Raw genomic sequence first — 14,398 nt, forward strand, 5'->3', positions numbered from 1 at the left:
TAATTTCAGATAACTTAGAAATTCCTATTCTATTCAAAAGACCTACATTTACTTATTTTTTGCAATTCTATCCAGAAAACATACATTTACTAAAATAATCTCACATAGCATAATATATTTCTCTACCTAACAATTTCTATTACTAAATTGTTTTACTAAAAAATTATACCTAAATTTTTATACAAAGAGAGGAGGGCAGTGGGAGGAGGAGGAGGACGGAGGAGTGAGGGCTTCGGGCGGCTGGGGAAGGGAGGAGAGAGGAGGGCAGTGGGAGGAGGGAGCAGGGAGCAGGGCGGCGGTCGGATGAGGGAGAGGAGGGAGGAGCGAGGGCCGCCGGCGTGAGGAGGGAGGAGAGAGGAGGGACGTGGGAGGAGGGAGAGACGAGGGCGGCGAGAGGAGGAGGGAGGGAGGGAGGCAGGTACCTTGGGGGCGATGGCGGCGATGGCGCGCGATGGAGTAGTATTGGGCGAGTGAGAGTGAGAGGGAAGAGTGAGGGACGAGCGCGGGCTGGGGTGTGGATAAGGTACCCGTAGTAGTAGCGTTGGTGAGCAATCACCGCTACTGCTCTACTGCTAAGCAATAGCGCTGGTTAGAGGACAACACTATTGCTATACAATAGCAGTAGCGCTTGTTACGTACGAGCGCTACTAGTATACCTAGACTACCTACAACGGTTTGGCAATTATAGTAGTAGTGCGTTCTATAACTAAAGCTCTACTGCTATATGCATAGTAGCAGCGCTCTTCAGGCACAAGCGCTACCGTCCTTTAGTAGCAGCGCTTTGTTATAAAAAGGGCGCTACTGGTGGGGTTCGGCTCCTCTGCAGTCACGTTATTACTGCACGGGTACTGTACCAACCCACATCAGCCATCCATTTAAATCTGACGGCTCTCATTACCCCCACTTGATTCTGTTAATAAATGGAAACAAACAGCTAATTATGTGGTAGAAAATCTCGTACGGCTGCAGGATTGCCGCCAAACAGAACCTGGCGCCAAACAAAACACACCCTGATAACCTCCTTGGCGCCAAACAGCGATCTCTTTGCCTTTGTCCCGCTCATCTTCCTCGTTCCTCCTGTTCGTCCTTGTAAAATAATATGACAAAGGTACGTTGATCTGTGATCTGTATGTTGACCGGTGATCTGTACGTGGCGCAGATCAACTCCCTTTTGCCCTATCTTTCTTCTGATTGTCCTCCATGTTCCGAGCGCAACCAAGGCAAGCTAAGGAGACGAACCCCGGCACAGATCAACTCCCTTTTGCCATATCTTTCTTCTGATCGTCCTTCATGTTCAGAGCGAAACCAAGGCAAGCTGATCCGTAGGCGATAAAGATTCTCCTAGCAACAAAAAAGAAGACAATTAATCTGAAGGTATGTGACATATGCTCTGATTGTATTCATGTTCTCAAGGCACACAATTTGTAGATTGAGTTTGCTATGCTACTATTTTCTTAATGGAGGATGATAAGGGCAAGATGCAAAACTTATTTTCTGCATCTTTTAGATTATGTTAGAGTGAAAAAAATTTAATAGAAGTGATCTCAATTGTTTTGGACAAGCTCAAGATAAAATGCATGAATGTATTCAAATATTTGCTTGTAAGACAGATGATTTGCTCATCAAGTCCTGGGATTTCCAAAACATGACAGGAGATTAATGCAGATGGTCTCCCTTTTGTTGTCCTTCTCCTAGCAACAAAAACGAAGAGAAAGTCTAATGGAGAATATGACTAGCTGTAATGAGGATGCTAACAGGTACCGACAATTTTGTTAAATTCTCAGGTTATATCACCTTATGATTGTAGTGTAAACATACAAACAAATAAGTTATGTGTAACTTTTACAGGACAAATGTGGTTCCTAGTTGGATGCCTCAGATTGGTATGAAATTCAATTCCACAAAAGAGGCTTGGAACTTTTGGACATGTTATGGAGGTCATATTGGTTTTGATGTAAGGATAAATTATGAAAACAAGAGCAAACTCGATGGAGTAATCACCTCAGCAAGATATGTTTGTTCCAATGAGGGCTACAGAAGAAAAGACAAAAGGGATAATAATACAAAGCGTCCTCGTGCAGAAACAAGGACCGGCTGCAATGTTCGAATGGGAATTACTATAGACCGAGAAGCACGAAATTATGAGGTGCATGAGTTAGTTGTTGAACACAACCATGTCTTGCAATTACCTGGGACAAGCCACTTGATGCCATCACGGAGGAAGATTTCAGCCTTGCAAGCATTTGAAATTGAAACAGCAGATGATTCAGGAATTGTACCGAGAAAAGCCCATGAGTTTGCAAGTCGACAAGTTGGTGGTCCACTGAACCTTGGCTACACATGTCGTGATCGCAAGAACCACTTGCGAACCAGGCGACAAAGGGACTTGATGTATGGTGAAGCTGGAAGTATGCTCAAGTATTTTAGAGATAAAAAGAATGAGAATCCTGCATTTGAATATGACATGCAACTAGATTGCGATGAAAATATAGCAAATATCTTTTGGGCTGATGCAAGGATGATAATTGACTATGCTCATTTCGGTGATGTTGTTACCTTCGATACAACATTTGGGACAAACAAAGAGTACAGACCCTTCAGTGTGTTTGTTGGTTTCAACCATTTCAGAGAAATGGTCATTTTTGGTGCTGCACTTTTATATGATGAGACATTTGAATCATTCAAATGGTTGTTCAACACGTTCCTATCAGTGCATAACAAAAAGCAACCAAGAACAATCTTTACTGATCAAGATGTAGCAATGGGTAATGCAATTCAGGCAGTATTTACCGAAGCATGGCATGGATTGTGCACTTTTCACATAATGCAAAATGCCATCAGGCACTTACCTCATAAGAAAAAAGACGAGGATGGACCAAATGTACTTGCTGATTTCAGTGCTTGCATGTACAAGTATGAGGAAGAGGAAGCCTTTGAAGACGCTTTCAATGCCATAAGAAGCAATGTGGAAACACAAACTTGGTTGGACAGCATCTACAAAGTAAAAGAGAAATGGGCAAGATGTTACATGAGGAATGCTTACACTATAGGCATGAGAAGCACACAATTAAGTGAGAGCTTGAACAGTGACTTGAAAGACCATCTAAAGTCTGGTCTTGACATCCTTCGGTTTTTCAAGCACGTAGAGAGGGTTGTGCAAGGAAAAAGAGATAACGAGGTAAATGAGGAATATGAGTCTAGGAAAAAATTACCTAGAGTCAGAATGAGGACTCCTATGGTAATACAAGCAAGCAAAGTTTACACGCCACACATATTTGAAGATTTTCAGAATGAATATGAAAGATCCATCTCAGCATACATCAAGCCATCGGTACAACACAATGTTTATACTGTTGCGATTGCAAGTCTTGACCCAGAATTTTCATATGAAGAAGAGTGCAAAGTTCTTGTAGACTATGAAGAGCAAAAGGTTCTATGCAATTGTGGGCAATTTGAAAGAGTTGGTATATTGTGTAGTCATGCTCTAAAAGCCCTTGACTCATGAATATTAAATATCTTCCAGGCCACTATATTTTGAAGCGATGGACTCGAGAAGCACGAAGTGGAACTATTCAAAACAGTCATGGAAACATTGTTTTGGAAGACCCTAGATCGGAAGATAGGCAACAGTTGAAGTTTTTCATGCACGATTTCCATGGCATAGCTTCCCAAGCAGTTGCATCAAAAGAGTGCATCAAACTAGTAGATGATGCTTTGAGGATTCTTAGGAAGCAAGTTGAAGAAAAAGCTCCTACTACTACATGCACAACTGAAGATATATCTAAAGAACCTGAGGATTGTCTACAAGCCGCTTGCCTAAAGAGAAAAGAAATTCCGAAGAAGAATTCGAGACGAAAGAAATCATGGCTTGACAACCAGCACCCCAATAAAAAGAAGAAGGAGACAAATAAAGTTGTACCAAAAAATCAAACTCATCCGGTAAATGTCTTGCACCTATCTAACGAGAGTACTTGCTAAAAAACACTAATATAGAAACAGCTTAATATAGACTAATATTTGCTCGGTTTTCTTTTCATAGAGAAGAGAGAATGACATTCCACTGGCACAATACCAATCACCTAAAGAGCAAATGGCTGGAACAAGTGCAAATGGATTGCAAGAGTATGGGCACTATGCTCGTTTATTGATGGTATTTCACTTATCATGTCTAAAATTCCTTAAATTCAGTGTTAGGCAATATGATTTCTTGTCTAATCAGTTATGTCTCCCTTTAATTTCAGAGTGAAGCCGGTGATCTTTGGGACTTGCAAAACTATCATGGGATATGACAATAGGTTGATGCATGTGTGTTGTGCTGTCTTGTTAGATCGACAGATGATGCAGAAGGGATAATTGAATCGGCACACATAAGGCGCAATCAGTTGACCGTTGATTGCTCGTCATTTCCAATCAGTTTAATTTCAGTTAACTCTTGGTTTATGAAGACATGCACAATCAGTTTAATTTCAGTTAGCTGCAACACTGATCTGTTGAGTGCTCATCATTTTTAATATTTCTAGTAACATATCTACAGATATGTACTGAAGTATGTTTTTTTATCTCCATATAGGGTGTACAATCAGATACAACATGGACTGCTAGTAGCCTAGTACCACTAGTTGATTATAAGCATGGGCACTACTTCTTCAGCTAGTGATCTGAATAATTTGACAGAGACGCAAGTGACCACAAAGTTACTGAAATTAAACTCAGTACACATGCATGTACCTCTACTGGCTACTGACTAATCATATGGCCGCAATTAATGGATGATCAAACAATCACATGCTCTCACTTGCTCTGCTTTCACTCTTCTAACATCAAGAAAGCAGCAGTACAAGACGAACAAACAATGAAGAAAGAAAGAAATCAGTTCTAATTAACAGGCTAACAGCAAGTAATTCACCTGCTGCGTGACGACCATTGGGTTCTGCTATTGGAGCTTGGTCGCTTGGCCGGGCAGGAGGGCTGTTTTTCCATTGGATTTGACCGGATTTGGCCGGAGACGCGCCGCTGCCGCCAGACGCTTCCTGCGGCCGAAGAATCTTGGGGCGCCCATCATGGAGGGTGTCACAGCGGTCGAGGAAGCGCGGCGGCCCAGGCATGCCCCTCCTCCCCTTCCAGGTCGCTGCTTGCCGTCGTCGTCGGGCTCGTTGAGCTCGCCGTTGTGCGGCAGCAGCGTCCCAGGTCGATTCGCGCAACACCTTCATCCCCCGGCCATTCCTTGCAGCAGCCGGTAGAAGCCATGGGGCACGGGGATGGATAAGAAGCAGCGCAAAGAGGTGAGCCTATGAAGGAAAATGCATCGCCGGAGCAGTACAGGCTGACCGGATTAGCTTGCGTTGGGGAATAACAGTGGCCAGACCTCTCTAGAGGAAGGAGATAAGACAGAGAGAGGCGAACAGTGTGGCGTGTGGGTCTTTTTTATTTTTTTATGAGTGGCCGGTGCGAGATTTGTCACACAGCGATTGAGCCATTGGATTAAAATGAACGATGGATCCTAGCAGCTACAGCACGCGTGCAGTAATAACGTGACTGTAGAGGAGCCGAACCCTACTGGTGAGGTCCTGTGTATAAGCATTTCCCTAGTAATGCAGGCTGGCCAACAACACTGCCACCCACGTGACCAATGCTGGTACCCTCCATGACGACGAGATCTGGAGCCACCGCTCCGACTTCCACACCGGGCCCGAGGCCGTGCACCACCCGAGCCGATGGCTCTCAAGCCAAGATCACTCCAAGACGATGGCTCCAAGAAGGGCCACGACACCTAAGCGCCACTATCTATGCTCGAGGGACTTGGAAGAAGGGTTTCCCTCGGAGTGTGAGAGTTGACGGCATATGCTTTCTGAGGACAAGGCCTCCAAGAAGGTGTGCAGCTCCCACAGGCGTCGTCGATGTCTGCTCCAGCCAGACCAGAGCAGCCTTCGCCTTGAGCAGCAAAAGTAATCCCTCCCCATGAACCTGCACACCAGAGCCATCGCTTGCCAGAACCACCACCACACCACCAGAGCCCGAAGCCATCGGACAGAGTTGCCCCGCCGCCGCCACTTGTCCCACGCATAGCCGCGAACCTGACCCCCAAACGCCACCACAGGAGCCAGATCTGGCCAAGTTTGGCCAAAATCCGCACCCCGCGCGCCAATAGCTAAACCACCGGCTAGCGCCAAGCATCCCCGGCGCGACCTGGGGCCGACGAACCTTTGACGAGGACCGACGCCTCCGAGCCCCATCCATGGCTCTACCCACACAGCCTCCACAGTCGTCGTCACTGAAGAAGAGGTCCGGGGCCGCCGCCCCAGTGTCTGAACACATGAGGCCGCCCTGCTTGCACATGCCTCACCAGATCCACTCCGCGCTGACGACCAGAGCCACCCCTCTGGCCATTGTCGTGCACCCGAGCTGCCCCTTCCTGCCCCAGGCCCGTCATCGTACTGCCCGAGCGCCAGATCCGGCGCCCTCACACTTATCACACACCCCACACCACCCTCCCCAGAGCCGCGCCCTCGCCGTGCACTGGCCACGTCGACACGCGCCCGCCGCGCTCCATGCCCAACACGGACCTCCACCACACGTGCGCACCACCAATGGCTCGGTCGTGCTGCAAGTGGCCGCCGCAAGCCCGCCTTCGTGATGCCCTCCTCATGGGCCACCATATTTGGCTGTGCTGCAAGATGCGCCTACTCGTTAGATCTGCCCGTGACTCCCTGAGAGATGCCTCGCCGCCACCTTCCCTGGAGCATGACCAGGCTTCACCGGCAGGCTCATGTGGCGGCGGGGTGAGGAGGGGGGTGGTGGTGGCAACGCCGGATGGGTTCCATGTGTCGCTAGAGAGAGCCGACGCGGGGTCTGGTGAATGTGTCTATGAGAATGCCACTGGCATTTGTGGTCATGATGTACAACTAAATCATGCATGCAGTGAGTTGCATGATATTTTTGTTTTGTGGTCAAGTTGTGAAACTGTTTTTATGTTTTCTATCTTAGTCACAGGTGGAGGTGCGAAAAAGACATTGTATTAGCTTACAATTTTTATTTTTTGAGTTTAGATAGGGACCTTCAAAATTGCTTTTAAATTGTGCTATTCTCATGATTACTTGTGTACACCATTTTTTTTCAATTTGATCTGTGATTTTATTTCCATGTAGCTAAAACATGTGATGTTACATAGATGTGGATTTAGGATGAGTATCCACTATATATATGACACAAAGTATCCGAGCTCCAAAAGAAACTTAGTGCTATTCATAAAGTAATACCGCACTTGATGAATTTTGTGTAAGGTGTGTTAGAGAGAGAAGTCCATATTACCCATCTAAACTTGTTTTAAAGTTCACTTTACGACCCTTAACTTCACTTCGGTTCAGATTACCCCCCTTAACTTCACTTGTTAAGAAATTTTGTTACTTGCGAATAGAATATTCAAACTATGCTATATTGAACTTCAGCTTTGTTATTTTCCCTTCTATATCAATAATATGTACCGTAATTTGTCACCGCAACCTACTTGCGTCACTTGCAAATGGCTTGTACTGTACTTTTTATTGGTTATTTCAATTATCCAGAACAGAAAACCAATTTAGAGAAATTTAGCTTAGTGTGCTCTATTCACATAAGTTTGCTATTTCACATAATTTGGCAATATGTACGTGCTTAATTTCATAACTACTTGCCATGCCACAAAAATGAAGAAACATTTTCTGTCCGCACTGCAGCTTGGCTGCCATTAGGAGTTCTCCTGTAGATCAGTATATTTGAATTCTTATTTGTATTCTGATTAAATGGTTCACATTGTTTTTATATAGAAATTTAGCAATACGTTCTCTTTAGTTTGTTCTAATTTATTTTCATGTAGAAAATCTTGTAAGGATGGCGGACAAGAAACATGCTCAAACTTCTAGGAAGAGGGTTGCAGACAAACAAATCAACAAGGATCACCCTGAGCATAATGACAACTCATCGGAACAAGAGACATGAACATTTAAGAAAGCTTGTGAGGAGGTGATGGCGACCCGAGAGTTTGTAAAGGTTAAGAATTAGCAGCCGTCAACAGCTCCTTCAAATCCTTTCTCTGCAATTATATTCAAGCCAAGTGATTCCACTGTTCAAGCAAGTATGGCAGTCTCAGAGCCTCCACCTTCTGATGTTAGCAATGGCAGTGGGAAAGAGTCGGATGAAAAAAAACAAGTCCAGTGACATAACTGAAGCACCGTCTGAACAACACAAGGAAGATAATAGCAAGATATCTGGAATCAAGGACAAACCAGAAGATGGAGATGCTGTAGAGAAGGCAGTAGATGAAGCTGGAGGTGAAGGTAAAACCAGCAACGATGATGATGAGAAGAAAGATGAAGCTGAATCAGGGACCAAGGATGGATCATCTGAGCAGAAGGATGCTGATAATAAAGGGTAGTCATCATTGCCGACAGCTCTTTTCTCCTCAATGAATTTGTCAACTGGCCAAAATGCTTTTATGGGGCTGGCTGGAACTGGATTTTCAGGCTCTAAAGAAAGCTCAAATACTCCCCTGTTTGAGCTAAAGATTGATGGCTCATAATTCCCTTCTCTCAACATTGGTAGTACGAACAATGGGAGTTCTACCCCAGTACTCGCCACTGCAGCAGAGGCACCACAGAAATTTGCTAATCTTTAGATCTGGACGATCCAGTGGATTTTCCATCTTAATTTTTTATTAGTCCAGTGCTAGAATCTAGAGACTTGAGCTTGTGCTAGATCCTGTACATACTCAATGCAATTAGTTGATGGTTCACATACTGATATATTAGTTCAGATCACGTACATATTCAGTGCCAGATCATGTACATAATGATGGTCTTGTCACGATTCCTACTACTTACAGGATTTTGCTAGTAGGTCCGTAGATTTTCCTATACTGATGGGCAAATTTAGCCATGCTTTAGCCACTGTGTAATGATTTGTAGTAGCAGATGTTCACATATTCATGGCTATATCCACATATAATCTTTTAGGGGAAATGATGTTGGCTACCCTGGTGGTTTTTGTACACTATTTGTGCAATCCATCGAGCTTCATCCATCCACAACAAATTCCTACGTACTCAGCCAGCCATTTCACGTGATGCTCATTTCCTGGCACCACCGACATTTGTATATGAAAAGAATCCAATTAGAGCATCAAATAAACGATTCAAGCGTGTCCATGTTGAAATTGCAGGCAATGACAGAGAAGGTAAAACTATGTAGAGACTTTCATGGACATCAGAGGAGGACGAAAGATTTTCATGATTCACACTGAAGGTAAAACAAGTCCAGTGCCATAACTGAAGCACCGTATGGAGAACTTAAGGGCAAAACAGAAGATGGAGATGCTATAGAGAAGGCAGTAGATGAAGCTGGAGGTGAAGGTAAAACCAGAAACGATGATGATGAGAAGAAAGATGAAGCTGAATCAGGGACTAAGGATGGATCATCTGATAACGAAGGGTAGTCATCAATGCCAAAATGCTTTCATGGGGCTGGCTGGAAATGGATTTTCAGATTCTTAAAGAAAGCTCAAATGCTCCCCTGTTTGCGCTAAATAGTGATGGTTCATCATTCCTTTCTCTCAACATTGGTGCTACGAACAATGGGAGTTCTACCCCAGTGCTCGCTACTGCAGCAGAGGCACCAAAGAAATTTGCTAATATATAGATCTCGACGATCTGGTGGATCTTCCATCTTAATTCGTTCCCAAGTCATTTTCTGCAGTTTTAATTTTTTTTGTTAGTCTAGTCCAATGCTAGAATCTAGTATGAGACCTGAGCTTGTGCTAGATCCTGTACATATTGAATGCAATTAGTTGATGATTCACATACTGATATAGTAGTCGAGGTCACGTACATATTCAGTGCCAGATCATGCATGTGCAATACTTTGTTTGTCCAATTCTGCACTTCTTGATGAACTTTCTGCAGTTTTAAATTTCCATAACAATATGCACGCTCTTGTTCTGAAGATGGTTTCATAAAACTAATCCAGAAGAAATTAGTCGATGATTCGTATACCGGTATGGTCATGATTTCTACTACTTACAGGATTTTGCTAGTAGATGTTCCTATATTGATCGGCAAACTCAGCCTTGCTTTAGTCATTGTGCAATAATTTGTAGTAGCAGATGTTCATTTATTCATGGCTATATCCACATATGAGCATTTCTAATGTTTGAGTATATATATCTTTTATGCCTTCTTCGGTTCCAACGGATTATATAAACTAGTGAATTTAATCCTCGCAGGGTTTGTGTTATGGTATGATCCAAATTCAAGTATAAAGAGAAACACTAACTTTCGACGAGCGAGCGGAGCGAGGCCCGTCGCCAATAGGCTTGGGCCCAAGTGGAGCATAGAGAAGCCCCCCGTGGTATGGGTCAGTATTGACCTAGGTCACTTGTGTTATATATATCCTTTGTAAGCCGCCGCACGGGATGAGTTGATCAGTTGTAAATCTCCGACTTTGTAACCTCCCCGAATATAGTGAAGATTTGTTGGCGGGCGCTGTGGTTTTTTCCACTTCGTGTTGGAGGGGTTTTCCAGGTTAAATCCTCTGTCTCCTGCTTATTTTTCGTTGTTCATCATGTTCGATTGTGTCGTATCTCTAACAATTTGGGTGTCTCCACCCAACCCCCACATGGAATCATTCCACTAGAGGCATTAATCCCTCTCACCTAATCTATGTTTGGTTAATCCACTAGTACTGCAGTTGTGGAGCTGCTAGAGAGGGAACCAGAAGATCTCCGGCGGCTACCTATTCTCTGTACTAAGGCGGCTGGGGAGATTGGACAAAGCGGAAGCGGTTTCGATGGGGCTTCCCGGCAGATCGTCGAAGCCGGGCAGCGCCCTTCTCCTACGGGTAGGTTGCACCGCCGCTGTCCACTTGTCTCCGCTGCCTCCTTGCCGTCACTTTTGTCGCCTTGCTCAGGATAGATAGTACGAGCACTTCACTCGGATTCCTTCCATGGGGGTGCTAGTGGATGATTTTTTCCGTGTGGGTTTGGAGGGGTTTAACTGAATGAAAAAATTTGGGTGGCCCAGGTTTAGTCCCCGGCGCTGCGTGGATTGGCCTAGAAACCTCTCGAGGTTGGGTGTAACCGAACATGGCCTTAAGGGAAATGATGTTCGCCTCGCTAGTAGTTTTGTAAATTATTTGTGCAATCCCTTGGATTTCATCCATCTACAACAAATTCCTACCCAGCAAGCCATGTCATGTGATGCTCATTTCGTGGCGCCACCAAATTTGCATCCGAAAAGGATCCAACTAGAGCATCGAATAAATGATCCAAGCATGTCCATGTTGAAATTGCAGGCAATGATGGAGAAAGTAAAACTATGAAGAGATTTTCTTGGACATCATAGGAGGATGAAATATTTTCATGATTCATGTTCCACTCGACTTGAACAACAAGACGGGACGAATTTGCTCTACCACCTGAAGTCATCATCGGTCCTCTACAAAGAGGCTCCGCCATTCATGACTGTCCAACACATGTAATGTCGTCAAAATTTGGTGAGTGAGTCCTCGAATGAAAATAATACATTTTTGCTCACCAGCGTTACTTGTTCCCTTGCCTGGGAAAAAAAAATCTTATATGACCCGGGTCCGCACGCTTTCTGGCTCAACTTTCTGGCTCCAAGCCGCTTTTAACGGGCATCACCACGTGGCAGGTGCTCCATAATCTAAGTCTCACATGACGCATGCTTGGAGGTCAACCATGAGAAGAGAAAGGGGTGATGTGTTTGCAGGTTGTCCACACGAATTTGACTAAATGCTACTCCCTCTGTCCCAAAATATAAGAACATTTTGACACTATGCTAGTGTCAAAAACGTTCTTATATTTTAAGGCGGAGGGAGTGAAAAATAATGTATAGTTTTTTAAGGGAATGTGAATGCAACTATGACACTTCTTTCGTGAGAGACAGTATAATGCTCAATATTACTTGAAAGAATTGCGTCCTTAAATTAATTATTAAATATTCCAGTTAAGTGGAATGTTTGCTTCCAAAGCTTGTGACATACCCCCATCCTATAATATAAGAGCGTTTTTTATACTAGTGTAGTGTAGAAAGCGCTCTCTTATATTATGAGATGAAGGGAGTAACAAACTACCAACATTGGCCATATCGAGTTTTTTTTGTATGAATTGACACGTGCATTACACGTGCCTGTTTTTTTTATGTTGCTGCAAAATACGTGCCCGATTACTAGTTAGAGAGAAACTGTAACATTAGTTGTTTTAGAGAAACACTAACATTATGAAATCAGCATAGACATCTTTTTAACCCTCACAAAAAAACATAGGCATATTTTTTTTCCACCTGCAAAAGAAGCATAGGTAATTTTTTAGGGTTAAAAGCATAGGTAATTAGGTTCTACTCGTATGTTTGTTGGGCCGTAATCCAAAGGGTCAGCCAGCTTTTCAAGTGAGGCCAGCCCGTGTATTCCTCACTTCTCCTATGCGTCTCCCTCCAGTCTGACTCCCCCCATTTCCGTTTCAAACAAACCCTACCCCACATCCACATCCAGATGAGCCACCAGGCCGGCGGCGACGAGATGGCCCTCCGCCGCCGCCACCCGTCGACGGCCGCGCCGCCGGAAGACGAGGACCTCCTCGGGGAGATCCTCCTCCGCGTCCTCCCCCCGATGCCCTCCTCGCTCCCCCGCGCCTCCCTCGTCTCCAAGCTATGGGGAGGCGTCGCCGCCGCCCCCTCCTTCCGCCGCCGCTTCGTCGCCCACCACCGGAGACCCCCGGTCCTCGGCTTCTTCGAGAAGCGCGACGGGAAGCTGGTCTTCACACCCATCCTCGACCCCCCCGACCGCATCCCTCGCGCGCGCTTCTCCCTGCGGCCCGGCGGCGACGGCGACGATTTTTGTGGCCCGTTCAATTCCTGGGTTCTGCTCGGGTGCCGCCACGGCTGGGTCCTTATCGTCATCCGGTTTCGGCCTATGCTCCTCGTGTTTCATCCTGTCTCCGGTGACTGCCGCAGCGTGGACATTCCGTCAGATTTCTTACAGTGCGTGCGCGACTTCAGCGGAGCCGTGCTCTGCGCTGCGGGCGACGACCAGGGCCACGTGCACGGAGACTGCCACTCGTGCCCCTTCCAGGTTGTCTTGGTAGGCACCAGACAGAAACAAGATCTAACCGTCGCCTGGGTTTACTCCTCAGAGACCGGCATGTGGGGAGATCAAGTTTCGACGACGCAACCATGTGCCGGTTTGGTCTACCATCTCCCCGATATGGTTAACCGTCTCCCCTGCACGCTTGTGGGCAATGTCCTCTACTGGTTGTTGCATGGGTCGGACAATGGCATACTCGAGTTTGATTTGGATAGCCAGAGACTAGCTGTGATAGAGAGGCCTTCAAGTGCGGGCATCAACCGCGGCAACAGTCGGATAATCAGGTTAGAGGATGGCAATGTTGGCCTCGCTGTATTTTTGTATCCGAGCTTCAATATGTGGAAACGCAAGGTCAGTAGTCAGGGTGTTGCTTCATGGGTGCGGCACAAGATTATTGACATTCACAAGATCATTGGTCTGCCACGTCGGATTAAGACAGGGAAGGGAGCTATAGTGGGGTACTCCGAGGATGCTAACGTGGTTTTTATATCGGTGTCTGGCTATTTACAATACTATGCCTTCATTGTTCAACTTGAGTCCATGCAGTCCAGGAAACTTAATCAAATATTACTCGAGAATTCCTACCATCTGTTCGCAGATTTCTATACTGCAGGTAATTGCTTACCTTTACATCATAGGAGTAGCTGAATCTCTGCTTATTGTTCATACATGGTTGTAGGAGTGTCTTTACTGTGCTTCAAAGTGTTTGCTAACAACTTAGTTATCCTTTTCTCTTGATCCTTAAAATTAATAGTTTTTTTTCTATAATTGAACTGTATTTGTCCTGAAAGGTAGCAAAATATTTTCACTATTTATTCTATCATATCATTTCCGCGAAGGTTAGCAAACATTCTATATAACCTCATTGCGAGGGACCATCCTAGCTAGTCTGATCAGTGGGTGTGCACATGCCCCGGGTTTGGTCTGCTGTCCTAACATCAGGTTCTTGCAACATTTAGAAAAACATTGTGATAATTGGTCAATTTGATTAAGATAAGTGTAGTCAAAGGCACCTTTCATGCAAAGCGTACACCTTAAATTTAAGTATACCTTACTCTAAAGGGGACTCCATTGCTTCGGCATGCACACTTTTCGTTGTAGCAGAGGATTCTCTATCAACAATATAACTTAGTAAACATGTCATTCTATGTAGCAGGTTTCTTATGCCCAGCTCTTGATGTTGTATTATGACCAATTAATAATACATATGGCTAAGTTGCTGACATCTACAAATAACGATCAAACCTTAGCCTGTTTCATGATCGTGCTGC

The 14,398-nt window shown here is 44.9% G+C and overlaps 2 protein-coding genes and 1 pseudogene across 2 annotated transcripts in view; 2 read left to right on the top strand and 1 right to left on the bottom strand.

Annotated features, from left to right (window-relative positions):
* Nucleotides 1-818: 818 nt before the first annotated feature.
* LOC119322171 lies at nt 819-5,526 on the bottom strand. The gene is made up of 3 exons (XM_037595662.1): nt 4,907-5,526; nt 2,850-2,994; nt 819-2,402 (listed from the first exon to the last, which is right to left on the bottom strand). The coding sequence occupies exons 1-3, from the start codon at nt 5,208-5,210 to the stop codon at nt 2,267-2,269; spliced, it is 585 nt and encodes a 194-aa protein (XP_037451559.1). The 5' UTR covers nt 5,211-5,526; the 3' UTR covers nt 819-2,266.
* Nucleotides 5,527-7,866: 2,340 nt separating this feature from the next.
* LOC119320602 lies at nt 7,867-8,650 on the top strand (annotated as a pseudogene).
* Nucleotides 8,651-13,132: 4,482 nt separating this feature from the next.
* The window catches only part of LOC119321946, a 3,222-nt gene continuing 1,956 nt past the window's right edge, over nt 13,133-14,398 (top strand). The window contains exon 1 of the mRNA XM_037595457.1: nt 13,133-13,740. Coding sequence (XP_037451354.1) covers nt 13,185-13,740 — 556 coding nt within the window. The 5' untranslated portion in view covers nt 13,133-13,184. The remainder of the gene's footprint in view (nt 13,741-14,398) is intronic.

Source organism: Triticum dicoccoides, chromosome 6B (assembly GCF_002162155.2).
Source record: "Triticum dicoccoides isolate Atlit2015 ecotype Zavitan chromosome 6B, WEW_v2.0, whole genome shotgun sequence".
NCBI lineage: Eukaryota > Viridiplantae > Streptophyta > Magnoliopsida > Poales > Poaceae > Triticum > Triticum dicoccoides.